General features: G+C 32.6%; 1 protein-coding gene and 1 long non-coding RNA gene across 2 annotated transcripts; one reads left to right on the top strand and one right to left on the bottom strand.

Annotated features, from left to right (window-relative positions):
- Positions 1-8,546: 8,546 nt before the first annotated feature.
- LOC114422868 lies at positions 8,547-10,094 on the top strand. Its single transcript, XR_003668756.1, has 4 exons — positions 8,547-8,626; positions 8,974-9,007; positions 9,139-9,207; positions 9,873-10,094. It is a non-coding gene; the product is annotated as an uncharacterized LOC114422868 (long non-coding RNA).
- Positions 10,095-10,985: 891 nt separating this feature from the next.
- LOC114421947 (autophagy-related protein 13b-like) lies at positions 10,986-16,854 on the bottom strand. Its single transcript, XM_028388091.1, has 4 exons — positions 16,623-16,854; positions 14,957-16,333; positions 14,686-14,867; positions 10,986-11,645 (listed from the first exon to the last, which is right to left on the bottom strand). The coding sequence occupies exons 2-4, from the start codon at positions 16,280-16,282 to the stop codon at positions 11,282-11,284; spliced, it is 1,872 nt and encodes a 623-aa protein (XP_028243892.1). The 5' UTR covers positions 16,283-16,333; positions 16,623-16,854; the 3' UTR covers positions 10,986-11,281.
- Between the last annotated feature and the right edge of the window lie 4,290 nt (positions 16,855-21,144).

Genomic DNA, 21,144 nt, shown 5'->3' with positions numbered 1-21,144 from the left:
TTTGGTAACAGGACAAGACAACATCCTGAGCCATATAAGCCAATTTGCCATGATATGTGTTTGTTTACTTGGGTGGGGAATCAGACCCATGTGCGAATATTCTCCTCCTTTAATGGGTGATGGATCTTTAAATTCTAATTGATCAAGTGATAATTTAATATATAAATCAGCGATTCAGCTATAGATTGTACCAATAACATTTATTATTTGCTTCTTGCCACATACACTAGGTTTTAACTATTTAATAAATCATGCATGAGCTAGCATTCTATCATCAATTACTGATTTGATCACTAGCACATTAGCTGCTCAGGTATTTGTTAATCTCTTAAGTTGGCGTTAGTAATGTGTCCAAATAGTGCCCACAAAAATAATTGAGTCCAATACACTCCGAAGTGAGTACGTCTAATTTTGTCCAATTCGATCTGCCTAGCTATTTGCTTAATTATCTAATGTCATACTTTATCCTACCATCTTTTAGACTAAGTGGCATAAGATTTAATGTTAAACATATAGAGGAAGTATTTTGTACTCGGGTAGAAGTCATTAGATGATACGTAAAATTGTGTTAAAAAGGATGTGTTATATATATATATATATAATATTGTGTTATATGTATTATGATTGTATGAAGAACCTGTAGACTGTATTTATATGTAAAATCATAAAAGCGAATGTGATGAGGAACCTGTACAAGTGTAGATTGTATAGTGTATACACTTTCAAGGTAAGCTTAATAATAAGCTCCCCTCTTACTAAAAAAGAAACATCAAAACATATGGAATAAATCCACAATGATAATTACAGCTTTTTATGCATAATATTCAATTGCGAAATTATTTAACAGATTTAATTTAAAATACGATTCCTTGACTCCCTCAAAACGAGACTAGATATGCGCCGTTAAGCTACACAAAATGTGTGTGATTCAGCTATATTTTTCAGTATTATATGCATGGAAAGTGACATTTTGCAAGTTGAACTATAATTTCAGGGTCACCTTTTCTTATTTCTCAGGCCTTCTTAACCCTGGTAGGAGGAGATTGAAAGGGAGAGATGGGATGAAATTAATTATGTTGTTTAATGTATGAGAAAAAGAGTAAAAATGTTTTTTTAAAATGGTATAATTTTCACATATTTTTACTTATTTATTTATTTATTATTTTTCATATTTTTTATTTTTTGTTATTTTCATTCACCGTATTTTTTTCCACACTATTAAACAAACGGACTCTATTTTATGGTCAATAATACATCAATGATGGCGCCATTTCTGAAATAAGATGTAAACATGTCACATCACTAACGCACTAGTAGCCTAATAAGAACAAATTAGCACAGAGACGTTTTGGTTGTTGGTCACTCCATTGGTCCCAACCCTCCACTAATGTTCTTTCTTGACATAGAAAATGAAAAATCATAATACCAGCCAAAGTAATGGGTTCTCAATTGTCACATCGTGCACCTGCCTAATATTTGGGCAAAGTAGATTCTTGTTTTTAATTGCTGAAGGCTCAAGGCTTTTATTTCCGGTGAAACCTTCAAAAAGGAGCTTGGTTGTTTAGAATAAAAAGAAATTGAAAAAAAAAACTAAGAACAAATATCTTAATAAAATAATGTTAAAAGTATAGGATTTACATTATTTTTTGAATTTTTTTCTTAAATAATAATTTTTTCTTGACAACCAAATCAAGGATGACAGTTAAGAGTAAATTCATGCAAGGAATCTACATATGAAAAGGAGGATCTTATCTTTGTTGTATAGGTCCACAATTATAAGTTTTTTATTTTATTTTGAAGAATAGAAGATAACATAAAGATAACTAGATCACTTTAGTCCACGATTATAAACTAAACAGTTAATATTAGTTTTTGTCTTATAATAATATGTGATGCTTTTAAATTTATTCCATTTGTAATGAGGGAATAGTTTTTTTAAATTAATAGTTGTAATTTTTATTTTATTTTCTAAAATAATCTTCAACTCTTAAATTAAGGTGGGTTTGGTTGTGTCCAAGAAAAATAATGAAAGAGAATGGAGAATATATATTTGAATTAAAGTAGAGAGAAAGATGTGTGAGACTTATAAATAATTTAGAAATTTTCTTTTATTTTCTTTTTTATTTCTTCACACTCAAACACACACTTAATGAATCAAATTTGCATGTCTTATAATTTTAAAAGTTATAGGTGTATATAGTATGGGTATTCAGATTAATGAAATGCCTATATATATCCTTTGGCCTTTAACACAATGAAGCACAAGTCACCCCTCAAAGTATTTAGGTATTCGATTAGGTCGAGTATTCAAATACGCATCAAAGAAATATCTTTAGAACACACAAGTGTTCAGATATTCATCAGCACAAGACACCCCTCAAAATATTCAAGTACTCGGTAGGCTGAGTACTCAAATACGCATCAAAGAAATATTCACAAACCAAACAAGTACTTTGGTATTCAACACAACCGAATACCTAAACATTCACTAATGATCAATTGTGTAACCACGTACATAGATGCATGCCAACTTATTCATTAAAACCTCGCTTAAGGCGCCATGATAGTCGTCAAGGTTGAATACCCGAACATCCCCTAAAAACCACTTTGGCCCTCGACTAGGTGCTTGATAGTGTGATTTGTGTTCAGCCTGGTCGAGAATGCAAATACCCATAAAGCATGATTACCATAAGTAAAAGTCATTAGGGATAATTAAGTAATTATCATTAATGTAACAGCCGTAATTGTTAATAAATAAATAATACAGTAATAAGTTAATAAATAAATAAATAAAAATATAATTAGGTCATAAATCTCCACTATATAAATCAAATGTTGACCTAGAGCAGCTTTTACAAAACACTTCTGTCCCTTTTTCTTTTCTGACGCACAAAAACCCTAACAGAGCAATCAGAGGAGGAGCTCTAGAGAGCACCAGAGACGCCACCATTGCTAACAGAGAACATTTAAGCGACTACCTCGAGGTAAGTGATGAGTTACTCACGCTTGGAAATTAGAATGAACATGTGTAGGGATCCTTAGAGGGTCAATTTTTGGGTTATTTTGGGATGTTTATGAATTTAATTATGTTTTCATGTTTAATCGCGGATTGAGTGTGTTTGATGAATCAATTGGTGTTCTGTTGCGAGTTTGTTGTAGGATTGATGTGTTCCTGTGTTAGGTGTGTACCTTAGGAATTAGAATTCTTTATAATTAGCATAAAAATTGTGTGGTGGTGATTTTGTTTATACCAGATATGTTGGCCTTTCAATCTTGTTCTTTTTATTTTTTTTATTTATTTTTTTCACATCGCAGTGTATACGTGTATATATATATTGATACTGTTTTCTTTTTACAAACTTTATATTTTATTTCACGTGGGTGATTTCTCGTCATGAAATTCATATGTGTAGGGATTGTTGGATAATTGAATTGGCTAAAATCATTTAAAGAAATTAACTTAAGTTGTATTCACATTGTAATTAGGCATTTTCTTGATGTTGGTAACTTAGTTGAAATATATTTAGAATATAGGTATACATGTTGTTCATAGAAATCAATATGAGTATATATATTTTATTGTTATATATAATTTGTATTTACTTAATGATATATTTGATATTATTGTGATTATTTTATATTAATATATATTTAATACTTTTTATATGTTATATATATATATATATATATATATATATATATATATATATATATATTGAATATAATATACTTATATATATATTTTATGTGTATTTTATAGTTATTTATTTATAAGTCTTGAAGTTAAATATTGTATGTTATTATTATTATGATACATTGTTATTTAATTGTTGAGTATATTTTGTAATTAGTTAAAGTGTGAAATGTTAAACTTTAGACATGAAATATGGTTGTGAATGAGTGTGTGATTGATATTACTTGTCATGTAAGTTATGAGTTATATAGTAACCCGACCAGTGTTTACCTTGAAAGAACTTTTATTCACAGTGTTAAAGGAAATTGTAGGATTCCTAGTTAGGATCCTGAAGGGTTAAGCTATAGCGCAATTTGTTAAATATGTTTGAAATATAAGAGTGAGGTCGTGGGTATTATATAACTCATAAACAGGGTCTGCGTGTAAAAAAAAAATATTTTAGGGGTTGAACCTGAATCAGGAAGGTGAGACCCAAACGGATTCTTCGGAGTCTAGGCCTTGGGGGTAAAGATACTCGGTTTGAGTGCTCCTTTAAGCCCATGTTGATCCCATGTGGTTGGGGCATTCTCGCAAAACAGAGTAACCTTGACTGGTCACCTTATGATGTTACTTAGTGAGAGTGACCGAGTATACCCATTGTGTGATGTGCTTTGTCATGTACTCCTAAGCGTTCCAGTGTTGTTTTTCACTGACATGATACTACATTGCATATAGGCTTGAGTCTTAGTATAATTGTTGCATAACGCTTGTGTTTGAATTTTATTGAGTTAACAATTGTGGTTGATGTTATTTTATGGAGTGTATAAACTTGAATGAGTGTGAATAATGTGTGCGATTTTGTGCAGTAATGTTATTTATATACATTCAGCTTTAAGTATTATATGTTTCACATGCTCTACGAATGTGATAATTCACTCCCGGTGTGTGTTTGTGTTTGGGCTGATTGCCACTTTGTTTCAGGTGAGGCTTCATATGATGAGTCACATGCTAGAGATGGAGAGACTTAGTCTGTGATAGGGATACTCTGATAAGTGTGACATTGGGGCATAGGATTTTACTTCGCATATTATGATTTTCACATGTTATGATTTACTGAATGATATAATTGCGTTATACTTTTTTACTTTAGTTTCTTTCTATTATTTATTTAGAGTGAACGACCTTGTTTTGAGTCGGGATAATCTTACCTTTTATTAAAAAAAAAATTCTATTATGTTTTCACTAAGTGGATGTGAACCTTTATCCTTTTGAATTGATTTAAATTAAATGTGTTTAAAAAGAAAAATTATTAATTAATTTTGCATGTTTTTTTTTCTTCTTTTATTATTATGTGTTTATAATCTTTTAATTAAATTTTGTATGATTTATTTAATTAGTTAGTTATAATTGTAAGGGTAGAGGGTGTCACAATTAAGGCTATAAATGTAAAACTTAATGACTTTTACCACAGCATTACCTAAAATGGTAATAACATACCAATGCCCATAAGTTCAAGGGCCCATTAAAATATACACACAAATAGATACAGGAATATTGAGGTAGAGGACCGTTCACATTATATTAAATATTTGTTTATTGCTCTTGTTCGAAATCTAAAAGCGTTGGAATGCCTTTGATGGGTATCCCTCCCTTTCTTTTACCGACGAGCACTGGTCACCAGAAGTAAAAGAATCTGGAAAAGGAGTTACTGAGGATAGAAATTACCTTATTACCCTTTTTGCATGCACAATAGGAATATTTTGAAACTTGGAAAAAAAATATGGTCAGTGTGGTTCCTATAAGTTAACCTTTTTTCTCTAAAAAAATATGGTTTATATATATATATATATATATATATATATATATATATATATATATATATATATTTGCTTAAAGGTTTTCTTTATATGATCACTATAGTTTCATTTTTTTATTATTATAAAGGACATATATGTGGGTTGATGTAATTTAAAAAATAATCAAAATTAATTCACTCAATTTTAAATGAGTTTAACTTGACTAAAATTTAGTTCAAGGTTGACTAAGTCTGATTTATAACAATTCACACATTATGTTCAACTAACTGAGTTAGGTCAATCAGTATAATCAAGATTAAATGTTAATAAGAGGCTACATGACCACTAAAAAATCATGTATATTTATCTTTTAATAATAACCATACAAATGATATAATGTTTAATGTTTACAATTTTCATTTCTTACAATAAAAAATCATGTATTTTTATCTTTTAATGCGACATCTAGAAATGTCCATTTTGTAGATAGACGTCACATCTATTTGGTCATTTATCTTAACTTTTTATTCATTTTGATCCTTTGTATTTTAAAAAAATTATTTTAGTCTTTTATGTTTTAAAAAATGATCAAAATAAGCATTCCGTCGATGCACACTTAACACCGTTTGGGAAGCTAAGATAGAGACGATTTTTAACTGCCATTATCAAACATTTACAAATTTGAAAGAAAAAGAAAATTATATTCCCCACATTCACAATTGCCCTCCTCCCATCCATGTCTCTCAACAGCACAACTAGATCTCACAAATTGTGTAACTTGGCTTAGTAGTGGTTCATTGACGCAATTGAAATGCACTCATCGCAACAAGTTCAAATATGGAGTGATGACACAAAATTGTACCAATGGTCATGTTGATGAGTGACTTTGGTTGGGGAGACAAGGTAGATCTATAACAGCAAAACTGTAGAGCTTCGCCACACGTGTGCTTGTGATTATTGTCGTGTTGCGAAGGTTGTCATGACAACAAACTCGGATGCGAGATCACACACTTGAGGAACTCCTTGCAGACATTAGGAGCGCAAGGATGTAGTGGTGCAACAGGAACTGAATCTCATTGACGATGTGGTGATCATGGTGAAGGAGGAGGTTGAGAATTAGATTTAACCCTAATTAAGGAAATCAGGGGGTTTGTTTTGAGTTAGTTTCCCACCATTTTGAGACCATTCATTCTTATTTTTTGGATTGTGGGTGTGATTGATATTTTGGAGTTGAAGATTTTTGTTGTATGTTGTTGAGTTGGAGATGAAGATAAGAGAAGATGAAGACGTAGGAAAAATGAAGGAGGAAAAAAATTATATTTTTTGACAGTTTTTAATCGTCATTATCTTAGTTTCATTAATGATGCTAAATTTACATTGACAAAAGAATCATTTTTTAAAACATAAAAGATCAAAATGAACTTTTAAAAAAATAAAGAACCAAAATGAAAAAATAAAATAAAAGATCAAATAATCTATTTGTCCAAACAAAAAGATTTGGGCCCAATCTTTTGGTCCAATCTGTGACACCCCATCCAAACAAAATTTGATTACCCTCTCCAATTTCTAGGAAATTCAAATATGCAACATTAATTTACCATATGCCATTACGCAACTTTTGAAGCCCCATATTGTAATTTCGAAACATGAATTAGGGAATGTTTGTTTCATGAGGACTGACATCATGTATCTGAATTCAGGAAACCCTAACCCTAAATCGTAAGCGTCGGTCATTTAATGTTTACTGTACAACTTTATGAAATTCTCATTTTAGTCGGTAATTTTACTATACGGCATTCACGATAGTGTAGAATGATGAGGAGAAATCATGATAGAGTTAATGGCATTTTGTAACTAAAGTGAACAAACCTGCAGGTATATATGCTAAAAACCAAGTCATTGGTGAGCATTTTTTCGGTCGTTTTAAGATCAGTTCCATATGTACGATTTGGCACAAGTTTTGTCTCAGAGTCTGAGTCTCCCCTGATTTGAGCTATATATTTCTTTGCTAATGCCAAAATAATTTCAAAATACAAGATCTTGTTGGTGATTCGGTTTTCACATCATGGAAATGTGACTATTAACAATTTGTCTAGTTGTTTGGAAGTGGCGTGAAAACTAAAGAGGGAGTAACCATTATAGTAGCAAGCCAGTGTTCCCCTTCGACTGTGCCATTTTCACAGACATGGATCCCAAATTAAGAAAAAACCAACCTAGAAAAGAATTGAATATGACAAAATAAAATTAATGTTTTAAGACACTAATAAAATTATGGAAGAATTTATGGGTAGAGATTTGAATCTTAGATAATGCTGGAAGTAAAATATGATTATCTGAAAAATTTAGTAATTTGTACTTTAATTCATATGGTTCTGAAGTTTGAGCTGTGCTATTTATTAAATTTAATAACCAAATGATTTGTGTGTTTTATTTATAAATCCATATCTGCAAGATGCATCATGCTCCTTGCACAAAGCTGTCCTACATAATCAGAAATCTGTTTGATTCTACAATGTATGGTTTTATTGTATTGCATCATGTTTGATTGCTTGAACATGTTTTTACGTTTGATATTTCACCTTTTGATTTCACACTAATGAAGTAGTTTTTTTTTCCAGAGTTTTTGAAGGCAAAGTGCTTAATGAACTGTGAAGTTGCATTGATTCCTGAGCACAAGTATGACAGCTTCAACAGACATCTGATGATCCCATGAATCAAGTTTCTCAGTGAGTTAGATGCCTTATCAAGTTCATGGTTATTTAACGCAAAGATCCTGGTATAATGTTTTCTGATGCCGTTGGAATAATTAGTTTTTGTTACAATTGGCGTGCACTTAATTCCTCCAAGATCTTGTCTTTTATTACACAGCTGAAAATGTGTTCCAGTTTGGTGTCCTTTAAATGTAATAATATTAATATTATAACACATGTCTGCAAAGTGCAAACTTCCTGATCCCAATTGACATTTTTGCCTGAATTATATTTGATATTGATAATGAGATGGAAGAGGAGCAAAGTTGTTGGGTATGATTCCCACCTTATAGCACTGATTGTTTTTCTCTTCTTTTTCTCTCTCAGGGTATTTGAAAAGTCACAGCAGTATGTAAAGCGTTTCAGCCGCTATAAAAATCCCGATGCTGTTAGAGACAAGTTTGAGAGTATCCTAAACTGAATTGAATAACCCATTTGTCATTTCTCTTTGTCCATACATTTTACTTTCAGTTTAATTATGTTGAATGTCAATGTCAATGTCCTGTTCTTTTAGAAAAATTGACCCAAGTTCCTTTCATATTGTTATTGGCTTTTTATTGTCTACATTAATTTTGGATTTTCCTTCAGTTCAAGTAATATCTGTCTTTTGATCAATTAAAGGACTGTCGTATCTCATTTGGTCTTCTGAGAAAAATTTGTCTATGTTAATTCCTCTTTTCCTGGAAGGAAATGCTAAGAAACTTGAAATTTTATTGCCATACTTCAGAATTGTGTGATCTTAACTGACATACAGAATTCTCGCAAGATATCAATTGGCTGAGTTTGAGGTAATACACCTATTTCCTTCATGAATTGAGTTAAGGAAGCAAGTGTTCGCATTTTGTTTTGAAAAAAAGTTTAGTGAGGTCAGTTCACACATTACTATATATGATTCTTTGTTTAAATGAATATGTTGCAGTTGTGTGTCCTTGGCAACCTTTGCCTAGAAACTGTGGAGGAAGCTATTGCTATGGTTCCATCTATCGAGGTAAAAATAATTTGCTTCTCCCTCTTTTTGTATTAGGTATGTTTGGTTTTTTTGGGGGATGATTTCCATTCTCTCTTTGATGCTTGTTAAAATGAACTAGGAAGGAAGTAGAGGATTTAACAAAAGCAAATATGACATGTTTTTTTTATAAATTTCTGCTCTTCTAATCAAATAACTGTTAAAATTCAATTTTGACAAGCACCAGAAAGTGTATAAAGTAATTTAGTTTGCAAAACACCTCGAAGTGGAGATAATTGAAGGATTTTGTTAACTAGAGAGATCTCTTATTTGTATCACTCCTTAAAATCATCTCAGAAACAATTCCCTTTATGTATCCTCCCCCAATGCATGAAACTTTGGTAGCATATAGTTCTCGTTATTTACTGTACCCTCACAAGCTTATGTTTAACACACTGAACATGGTTAAAAATTTTCTCTGCTCATTGACTTCTCGTTATTTAAAATTACTATGCTCATTGACTTCTGGCCACGCGTTGGTTTTGCTGGAGAGGTAACCAGCTACTTTGAAATATTATTCATTCCCTATTGGCCATTGGATTCTGGGAAGCTGCTAAGCAACTTATATTTTGCATGATATATCTGAATGATAAACGTAACAGCTATTAAATCTTTTACGTTAATTGCATAATTTCTTTTACCTGCAGTCAAGAGGACGGGCTCAAGATGATGAAGCAATCGAGAAAATGTTAAATGACTTGTCTTTGATTAAGAAATTTGAATAAATACGCCAGAGTGTGTGATACAATGCTTGTTGGTACCGTATAACATATCACTTGACTGCAAGCAAACATTCTTGTGGTTTGTATTACAGAAATGCTTGGTAATTATATTTAGTTTATTTTGTGAGTTTTATCAAGAAGGACTTTGACACATCGTGCTGGTGTATGAAAGTGCTTTTGACCTGTTATGATGATTATGCGATTGCGAATATGATTATTATTGCTATAACCACTTATTTATTGCAAGAAGATATATTATTATCCTTTAAGTGCTGACGGGGGTAAAGGAAGAACTTGACGTAAGCACTGGTTCCTACGAATATTTCGCCTAGCACTCAATGCTAAAAATCATACTATATGTTAAGACTATATTTGATTTTTGAAGATAAGATATAGAATTGAAATAGGTTTTTGATATTTAATGACAAAATTCATTCAAATGATATTAAAATTTATAAACACAAGAGGGTATACTATATGCATGCTAGGTGTGTGAGATTCCCTTTTATAATATCTATTTTAACAACTATTTTTATTTTTTTTTCAAAAAAAAGAAAAAGAAAATATATACTCCGATTCCATGCTTCACCACATGTAACACCGCTCCAGAAAATTTACACCCTTGAGATAGAAACACAAAACAAGAGGATGAAAATACATCTCTTAATGTTTTTTTTAGTTTTAACACTTGTTTTGTAAATAAAATTTCAAAATGTAATATATTTTAAATAATAAATTAATTACTGAGTAGCATGATACTATGATGCAGAATTTAAAACCAAAAGGTGAGAAGAAAATTAACTGTCTTAATTTTTTTTTCAATGCATGTTTTGTGCGCATTTTCAAAACAAAGGTTCAAGTCTTGGACTATAGTTGCGTGTCCAAAGACTGCAAGTTGTAGGAATACAATGAGAATACCCACAACCCCCAAACGCTGTTGTATACATGGTTACCTAAACGATGATCTTTTACAATATACATAACAACTACAATAAAAGGTAGTGAATCTACAGCCTGAAGACGAAGCTTTCTGCCTTGTTATATACAATATGCGACTATTAGCAGTTTCAAGTATTTATTTATTCACAATATAAGGCTCTACCATGGCAACCAGCTCAAACCTGATAATAGATCAAAACTTAACAGTCATAAAGACTTAATCATCATATTTACACGTATTTTTTAAAACTAAGAACATATTCTTCAACTGGACGGACCAATTTATCAAGGAAAAAAAAAAGACTTAAAGCTGTACATGTGTTTTACTGATTTAACATCAGCATAAACGCCATTTGGCAGAAGCATAAGTGTACTATACTATATGTTATGTACTATTATTTCTGGTGCTTACTACTACCTCGCCTAAGCAACAAGTTTTTCATCTCTTTGTAACCATGGAACTCTTCCAATGCATCAGCTGTTGTTTTCCTAGTGGCTATGATCCCAGAAGACATTATGCTCACTGGCCTTGATGATGCCTCTAGGATCTGATTGGTCCCTTGAGTGTTATTTTTCCAGGTTTCAGGGTATGCACCTTGTGAGAGGTGTTGTGAGGTGGAGAAATCTTGATGCAGAGGTGGCGCTTTCTTCAGCATATGTACAAGCGCACCAACAGCAGCATCTTGAGACTTTCTAATGGGAAAGAATCCTCCAGCTTCAAGCGTCTCAGCTATATGACCGTGATCCAGAGATTCAGCTCTGGATATGCACAAGGAATCATGTTAAAATTGCTAAATTAAAACAGCCTAGCAAATTTTATGTCATCTAAAGAAAAGGAAAAGTAACTAGACTATATATTTTCTTTTAAGTTTGACTCAATATAGAGAAACTATACATGAATTATTAATTAGCAACAGGATCTAGGTGAAGTTGTGAACTGAGTCACAAACCTGAAAGTAGGCCCCTATCTTGATGGATAACAAGTTAACAGCTATTTAAAATTAAAATTAGGATGAAGAAATATGTCTCTTCCATTCAAATCAATTAAATAAAATATAGCACAAGAGGAAACAATTGATAGATTTACAGGACTAAATTACATCAAATCAGGAAGGATGTTCCACAAAAAATGCAAACATCCTAATTTATCTAACAAATTCTTTTTCAAGCATGCAACACTAGATGCCATAAATACAAACTAATTCTTATAAATAATAAATGAAACCAATATAATCTGCAATCAAAGATGTCTTTGCCTTCAGTCATCTCTCAAACCACACTCAAAATCAGATTGCAACGTAAGATTTCCATGCACTCACGGCTGCAAGATACTATGACCCCTATTTGGTGTTAAAGCAAATTGGGGCTTTTGCTTTTCAGTTGCAACTTCCAGAGCATGCCCAAATCCATCCAGTGCTTTGTGTTTCCCAGCTTAAAAAAAACAGTTGGGAAACACTCGATCGAAGTTAATCTACCTACACAATTGGAAGTGGACCCAAGCATATCTCCAGCAGGTATAAAACCATCATACATGTGGAGGCAATCAAACGGCACTTTCCAACCCTCAACCTTGAGGACAAGGTTGACATTTTATGCGGAGGTATTGTTAGGAAAGGAAATAATGAGCCAAAAGAGAGAATATGGAAAGTGTATACTAAAAGGAACAACATGAATAATTAGATGCTAGTTAGACAGTTAAAGGGATAACAGTAAATTGTATACAGGGAAGGGGACTTTTTGGGAGGATTAGAATACCGAGCAACTGCTCATGTAAAGGGGAGACCCTTTGGAGGAGGTTAACTCCTTGAATCTGCATTCAATAATAACAGAAGCCTTTTTTAATTCTTTCACTTTCTTTTGTCTCTACTCTCCTATTGAACTGATAAACTCAGTTCTAACATTCTACTTCCATGGATGACATGAGGATGATCCTCAAAAGCATGGCCTCCAATCCAGTGCAGAATGCTCCTATCTTCAAGGATTTCTCTCCACCTCTTAACAGGTCAGGGACCATGTTGTGTTGGTGACCTACTGACCTCTCTTTGGTATTCTCCTTCTGGCTGTTTCAAAGGAATTTCTATTTGAAGTTTCAAATATGCAAAGAGATTGGGGACCACAGCAGAACTCTTGGATTTCTCATATTCACTCTGGTGTATTTTCTTTTTCTTTCTTGGAGGATTTCTTATAGCTTGTTTGGTTTTAGAAAACATTTTCTATTTTCACTTCATAATTTCACAAGTAGTTACCAAAATGTCACCTTGTTTTCAGACAGACTTATATAGGAAAAGTGAAAACAACAAATATTGTTTTCACTATATCCAGTACAAGTCTTTGAAAACAGAAATTAAAATGAAAATAAGATGGCACTTTCAAAAATATTTGTGAAAATAGGAAATGCAAATAAAAAAATTCCTCTTCTTTCTAAATATTATTAATTTGGTAACGAAATCTAATCACAAACTATACACACACCCCTGGCCCCTTCCCAAAATAACTGACTCCCTACTATCAAACTGGCAGTCGAATTATCCTTGGATTAGAAGCCAATATGCCCCCTCTCCATACAATAGAAAATCTCTAGTCATTTTACATAATAGATTGATCTTATATTTGAATCAATGGTATGACAGCACTGATGTTCTTGAAAGAAAACACACGCCCCCTCTCCATTGACAAAGAACTGTGGATCCCTTATTACAATCAAATAACAGTAAGGATACATATGATCCTGGTGATCCTGGTTTTTTGTCTATTTAGCCTTCTATCATCCGACTGGGTTTTTAGACATAACTAGCTGAACTAGATCAAACTTTTGCCAGCCAGAAAATCAATAGGACTGTAGAAGGGAAACATGATGAGAGGGTGCAACAGTAAATAGATTAATGTTGATTGTTTTAGGTGCCATACTATAAGATATGGTTAAAGAAGAAAAAGGCAGGGCCAGCAGATTCATTCACTCCAAATATGCCACATCAATCACTTATTTTTGGAAAGTATAGCATTAAATACCAATAAGATACACTTTCAAAGATGGGGTAAAATAAAATTAGAAAATAATAGTGAGTCTAAAACATTTCAATAGTATAGTCATTGACATACACTTAATAAACATTTATACAATTTTGAGGAGCAATTTAACAGGCCCAAAATACTTTGAAGAAAAGAAAAATATACAAAACTTTCACCAAGATATAGGTGAAGCCAAATATTTATGCATATCAAAAGTGTGTTTACCAATTAATGTCTAGATGCTAATCTCTAAAGTGGAAAATTTATAAACAGTGTGTTTTGATACTACATGTAAAAAACTGTGCTGAAGACAGAAATAATGAAATTAAAACACTAGAGCTTATTTCTTATTTTGCTTCTATTTTTTAACCTGTTAGTCAATTTTTTGTTCCATTCCTAGATAAATTGTTACACATGATTTGAAGCACAATCCTCCCAGAACCCCTAAGTGTATTATTAACCTGGACTTTCCCAGACCAGAAACAGGAAATCCCAGTGGGATGGAAGTACTCTTGTTCCTGTACCTGTTCAACCTGCTTACCCCCACTATGGATTTAGATTGTCTCTTATTTCTGAATTAAAAAATATGGCCAAAGAGAAAGGCACATTTTAATGCAAGGACCCACCATGATATATTGTAGGATCAACAAGTCATATTCATAAAGATTGCTATTCTCTCTCCAACAAGACCATATTCTGTTATTAGCATATCTAGCTTATATAGTATTCTTATGTAAAAGATTAGCATATAAGCAAACAATAACGCGAGTGAATTTCAGTTATGAAGTACCTGCTTCCTGGATCTGTCATATCATCATCATCCACATCAAATGGACAAGTAAAATCAGTATCATCAAAATCATCCTGATAAGACCTACTTGAGCTTCTGGAAATTGAAATCTGGGGCGAGCTGTTAGCTGATATCTTCACTCCAGAATATTTTCGAGACTCGTCTTTTCCAAGAGAAAACAACTGCAGAAAGCAGAAGACACCCTTAACAAATCAAATACACTTTAAACTATGGAAAAAAGTACATTGAAGTTAGCACAAACACAGCATACCTTCTCAGCTGTTGCTCCTGTTTGCATTGGGTTTTTATCAATCTTACCAATGCCCCTCGAAATTCTTAGGGGAGGAGATGGAGGCAAATTATGCCTATTGGAGTATCCAGGGGAATTATCAACTTCAGCAGTAGGTATGCTGACTGGAGCACTTTCAGATCGTAAAAGGGGTTTGCATGGTAACGGCCCAGAATTAGAGGTTGAAGGTGATGCAGAGGGATAATAATCATCAAAATTTGTATTCTTCTTCTGAATCAAAGACATCTCAGATGGATGAGGAGGCAAACTTGCAGGGGGGAAACGCCGCAAACATGCATTATACCCTGACGAGAGTGATTCTGAATGAGTAGGCGAAGGTAAATAAGAAGGAGGTGAGGCTCTATAATGATCGAAACTCCAACTACGCTGCCTTGAAGATGGCAAACCTGCCACAGGAAGAGAAGGAAACCTCCTTAATGGATCAGCCAATGGACTCCCAACATAATCAGTTATAACTTGTGGGGACATCGGAGTGGAAGGTTCAGAACTCACATCTGATGCTGAGGGGCAATACATCACACTGAGACACAGCCTACCAGAAGAAGTATCCACAGGGGTGAACCCGAATTTCATCATTTCAGCCTCTTGTTTCCGGGTGAAGGGCTCAACAAAAGAAGACACACGGTGACCAAGGGTAAAGTCCCTAATCTGTCCAGACGAATTAAGCTCTCGGAAAAGTTTATAGGCAGGTAAAAGTCTAACAGTGGCATACAAAGACCTCAGAAGCAAAGTTGATTTCTTATACAAGTTATGTAAAGAAACATTGCTTGATCTCCTACTGCCAGAATTAGAATCCCTTGTCTTCCTACTCTCATACTGCACAAGCCACCTCTCCACAATCTTTTCACTCCTTCCCACAACCCCCAATTCTTCCTGATCAGTGTTCCAGCCAAAAGGGCATCTTTCCTTCAGTGAAGAACTCCTAGGAAGAACCCTCTTTGGAGAAAAACTCACAGTCACAGGATCCCAATCCAGAGGCCTCTGCACCAAAATCACATCTATCACTATGCACTCAAGATTGTTCTGGCGCCAGAGGTCAATGTTCTCCAGCGCCGCCGGGCACTCCCGGAGAGCCAAATTGAACCACTTATCCCTCGGCCGCACACTCGACGAAGATGAAGACGACGAACACGGAGACGAAACAGCTTGATCACCATAGGAATTGCGTGAGGACACATAGAGTGCCCTTGATTCGAGTATTATGTGCAGGCTCTTGGCGAAGAACTCGGTGATTATTTGTTCCATCTTTGCAGCATCCGAGTGGGCATTACCATGAGACGATGCCATTACTTTCAGGTGTCAACACAACACAACCCCCAATTATTGCAGTGCGTTTCACTAAATCAACATCACACACAACAACTTCAGGATTCAAATGCAACCAAATGATCCATCAACTATATTACTAATAGTACTAGGTTGTTTAAAAAGAACACGACAACAACAACAACGTAAAAGGGTGTTCGATTCTTCACTAAAAAATCTGTCTTGAAAAACAACACAGCACCGTTATACAATTGAAGAAGAAACGCGCGTCTTTGGTGAAAGGAACGGAATTCTATATTTGAAGACTCCGATACCATCATAAGTGGGGAAATTGTGTGGGGGAGAGAGAGAGAGAGATTACCTGTGCATGTGAGAAAGGGTTGGATGATGGGGAGTGGTTGAAAGGGTTGATGTGGGGGTCTTATCTATCTAAGAACCTTGATGTTCTGTTCTGTGAGTTTACACGAAATATAATGAATGAATGAAGTGTTGTGTTGAGAGAAGCAAAGCAAAAGAAAGAAAGTAGGACTGGTTGAGGAGTGGAAGAGTGGGACCCTTTGGCAGAGGCCGTTGTTGGCTAAACCCGGATGCATAGCACGATTGAAACACCACATCATTTTAAAGATCAAAATCCTATGATATGATCTTCTATTTTTTATGTGGAACCCATTTTCGCTTCTATTCTCTCTGGTTTTTTTCTTCACTTTTTTCTGTTCTGTTTGATACTATTATCTTTATCCCCATTTACTCTCCATTTTTTTTTAAAAATGTTTTTTAATTCTTTGTTTGGATTAAGAGAGAAATTAAGAAAAAGAAAATAAGGTTAGAAATAAAGGGAAAATATATTACTTGAATGAAAAGAAATATATAAGAGAAGGAGTGGAAAAATATCTCCCCTTTTGTTTGGATGGGCAAAAAGAGACTGAATATAAATTTGATAACAAAACAATATTTTTATACCAATTAAAAAATGTAAATTTAATCTATTATTTTTGTTAACATAAAATTATTATTTATTAAAAAAGATATAAACTTAAATATGATTTTAGTCTTCATTAAATGAGTAACTTTTGATTTAGTCCATGTAAATTTGAAATTATTATTATTATTTTCTTTAAAATAAGTAAATTTTAGTTTTGGTCATGTAAAATATTTTTGTTTAATTATCATCATTCCAAAAATTGAAATCACTTGTTTTAGTTCTAAATTCATTTATTAACAACTACAAAAAGGTGTATCCTTCTATCTTCTAGTATAATGTTATCATTAATGATTTTTCATCAATGAACCTTTAAAGAAATCAAATTTTATGATATTTTTTATTTTTTTTTGCAAATGATAAATAATTTTGAGTAGAAATATATTTTGTTTCATCTCTGAATATTCTTCGAAGAAATAGATTTTTTGGATTAATTTTTTCAATTTTTTGAATTAAAACAATTTATAAACACTCCTAAATATGTGTTTATATTTAATATATATATATATATATAAGAGAATCTTATCTATATAATTTTGTCTAGGGTTCATAAAACGTTAAAGCCAGCCAAAAAAGGTTTATCCGTCCTACAGGATTCCAATAAGCCAGGGGAATGGACCCCACATCTTTAGAGCCTTTATTTTTTTTTTCTTTCTAAAAAAGTAAAATAGTTTTCATGAAAAGAAAATGAATATCATTTAGAGATGTTTTGATTTTTTAGTATTAAAATTGAAAAGTATATTACTTTTGAAAACAGTTTAAAAATATTACTCCTACCAAATCATTTTTTTATGTTTCTATTTTTAAAATCAGGAAAAAAATAATAAATAACGTACGTATTTTTTGTATGATTATAAACAGTACACTTTTTCTTATAAAAAAATAAATAAATGAATTTGTGCGAATGTGAATGGTTTGTACTCTGATTCCATTCCCCCAAACCCAATGCATAATAGAAATACCGTCTCAGCGGATCAACGGTCTCAGAATCTTCACATTTCCCTGCCATGCAGTATCCCATTTGTTCTTTGTGCAGTGCAGCCATATCTCTATGTGCAAGACAAATAGTATTTCAGAACACAGTATTGGAGTACGTCACAATTCACAAACACTACAATTTATCAACCCAATTGCATACTCCATACAGTTGTTGTTTGACCTTTCACATCAAATCATTCTGTATAGTCAGATAGCACAAATTGATTAAAACAAATCGCTAATTCAATAAAAATAATTAATATGACCAAAGACTATGAATTATGAAACAAACATCGGATTTGGATACTATGCAAAAGCAAAAAATACCTCCGCGCCTGAGACGGTAATTTGGGCCCAAACTAGACATCTACAAAATTTTCAAGCTGCAGAGTTTGCAGTTTTGTGATAAAAAAAAAAAAAAAAAACTTCTTTAATCACGTTTTATTCTTACATCTACGTGTATGTAGCTTGTAGGGATAGAATGGGTTGACACTAGACTTATACCAAATGTCATCCTTAATTTCATTGAATTTAATGGTTAAAATTATTCCACATAATATATATATGGACAAAAGATGTCACATGAGAATTTTATCTGCAATTATATATGTATGTTGTTTGGAAGTTACTATTTTGGGAGTTGCTACTTCAGTTGTTTAGTTATTCTCTATTGCAGGTATTGTTCTCTGATGTTTGGAGTGAGTTTTGTTGATTACAATTTTGTTTGTTGTAAGCTGAAAACCTTAATAACATCCGGTCTTTAAGTTTAGTTCCATTTTACTCTTAATAATTGATGTGGCTTGCCAAAACAAAACCTTGATCCTTTCCTTAACACCATCTTGTCCCCAGGTGTGCGTACCATCTGATATATGAGATAGTAAGGCCTTACTTTTGAGCCCCTAGCTCTTAATCTGGTGCTAATTTCCTTTTAGATAGGTTTGGTCCATTTTTTTTTTTCTGAATGTTTTTTTTTTCTTTTTTCTCGTTGGGCCTGGCTGATTTGTCTTTTTCCTTCCGTGTTTCTCTCTCTGTTTTTTTTAATGTGAAGGGCTTGATCCCCTCCTTTTTTCTTGTTAAGCTTTTGCTAAATGCATGCTTCTTATTGCTAAGCACACTCCCTTAGCAATTTTTGGCATTTTTTCCTCAAAAATACTCTTTTCTGGAATGTGTTTAACACTTCCGAAAATGAATTTCCGGATCATAAAGTTAAACCTTTGATCTCTGTATGTTAGTGTACCCCCAAGTATTTAATCAATGTTAGAGGACAAGCTGTTGGCTTAGAGGAATTCCAAAGTAAAAAATAAGACCGACCACCTCACCGCTCTCTTTTTCTGCATAAACAACCGTATAGTAAAGAAATTATTTCAGATTGCCAGATGTCACATTCTCCTGCAACTATTTACAAACCCATTCACAACATCATTAATGCCCCTAAGGAATTTTATTTCAATAAAATCCTAGTAATTATGATACAACGATCATGAACATATTCTAATTTTAGTAAGAATATGAATGATTAATAAATCAACTTCTACTAAATCACACATACTCGTCAATAATTCAAATCATAAGATATATAAGATTGACATATGATGATAAAAGAAGAAGAGAAGGAAAGAGAAATCATAAGTTTGAATCTCTTTGTTAACAAAAAAAAAAATTACAACAAAATAATAATAATTCAAATAAACAATCCATTGATTATACATATCAAGTATCTTAGGAGTGTACATGCAAAATCTAGGGTGAAGGAGGGGTATTCAAATCGCTCCATTATTTTAGGACATATGTTATTTTTTCTCGCTAAACATACAGTTTTAAATTTATAATATGTAAATGATCAAAATTTAGTGTTTTTCAAGAACTTCTTCCAATTACAAATTCTTATTGGAGACATAATGTCTCCTAAGAAGAAGAACAAAATTTAATTAGTGTTTTCCAATAACCTTCTCCAATTATAAATTCACATGGTGTTTGATAAAAAAAAATAACTAAAACTTAAGTGTTTTCCAAGACCCCCTCCAACCATAAATTCTTATTAAGACGTGGTGCTTGATAAGAATATTTGATGGAGATATTCTTACGGAGAAGATTGATTTGCATTGGAATCCGTGTACGAGATTACAAGTTTTGTCTGGAAAAAAAAATATCCTACTACTTCCATCAGTTGCATTTATAATATTAGTGTCTATTGTACGGCAATGTATTAACTGTATAATACTTTAATTAACAACTCGATGATTATGTGTAGCTCATGTCATCTATTAGGGTTTGAGAACACATTGTAGATTCACATAAACTGAGTATCTTTTAAGTTTTAAGATAAGAATGCAAAATGATAAGTTCCTTATGGATATAGCGAATGCGGCATCGACATGTACGTCTATGTATCTTCAAATTCACTATTGTTCATGAGAAAAATTATTAAACAAGTGAAAGTTTTATCCTTGTAGGTCTTAATCTACGCATGGTAAAGTAAAACTATATATAAATATATACATCAAGTGGGGTGACCTAATAAAGGCGAACATCAATGACCAAACCACAGAAACAAAAAAGAAGAAAAGCAACCAAGCAAAAGCCAAAAAGCTAATTGAAATACTAATTCAATACTCAAAAAGAGCTCTAGAAAAAAATCAAACATACGATCTTGGGACGAGATAATTTAATCCGGGTTGCATTAACTACTACTGGCAGGAATATTATATATTGTCCTTGGCATGTCCGGTTAACATCGCACATACTTTGCAATTTTAATGTTACCACGGCCTAGACATGAATATTTGAATACAATTATATATATATATATATATATATATATATATATATATATATATTACTTCATTTCATCATGTATGAATTTCTTTTTTACATCAATTCACCGTGATCCAACAACCAATTTATTCTTTTTATATATATATTTAAC

This window comes from Glycine soja, chromosome 8, assembly GCF_004193775.1.
Source record: "Glycine soja cultivar W05 chromosome 8, ASM419377v2, whole genome shotgun sequence".
NCBI classification, from domain to species: Eukaryota; Viridiplantae; Streptophyta; class Magnoliopsida; order Fabales; family Fabaceae; genus Glycine; species Glycine soja.
Note: the sequence above shows the minus strand (reverse complement) of the source record. Positions and strands in the feature narration are given on the sequence as shown.

Excerpts from the sequence above, each read along its gene's own strand:
- LOC114421947 (XM_028388091.1), bottom strand. The coding sequence starts at position 16,282 with ATGGCATCGTCTCATGGTAATGCCCACTCGGATGCTGCAAAGATGGAA. Across the intron at positions 14,868-14,956 it reads CAGGAGCAACAGCTGAGAAG|TTGTTTTCTCTTGGAAAAGA; the intron begins GTATGCTGTGTT and ends TGCTTTCTGCAG. Across the intron at positions 11,646-14,685 it reads ATGACAGATCCAGGAAGCAG|AGCTGAATCTCTGGATCACG; the intron begins GTACTTCATAAC and ends GTGCATATCCAG.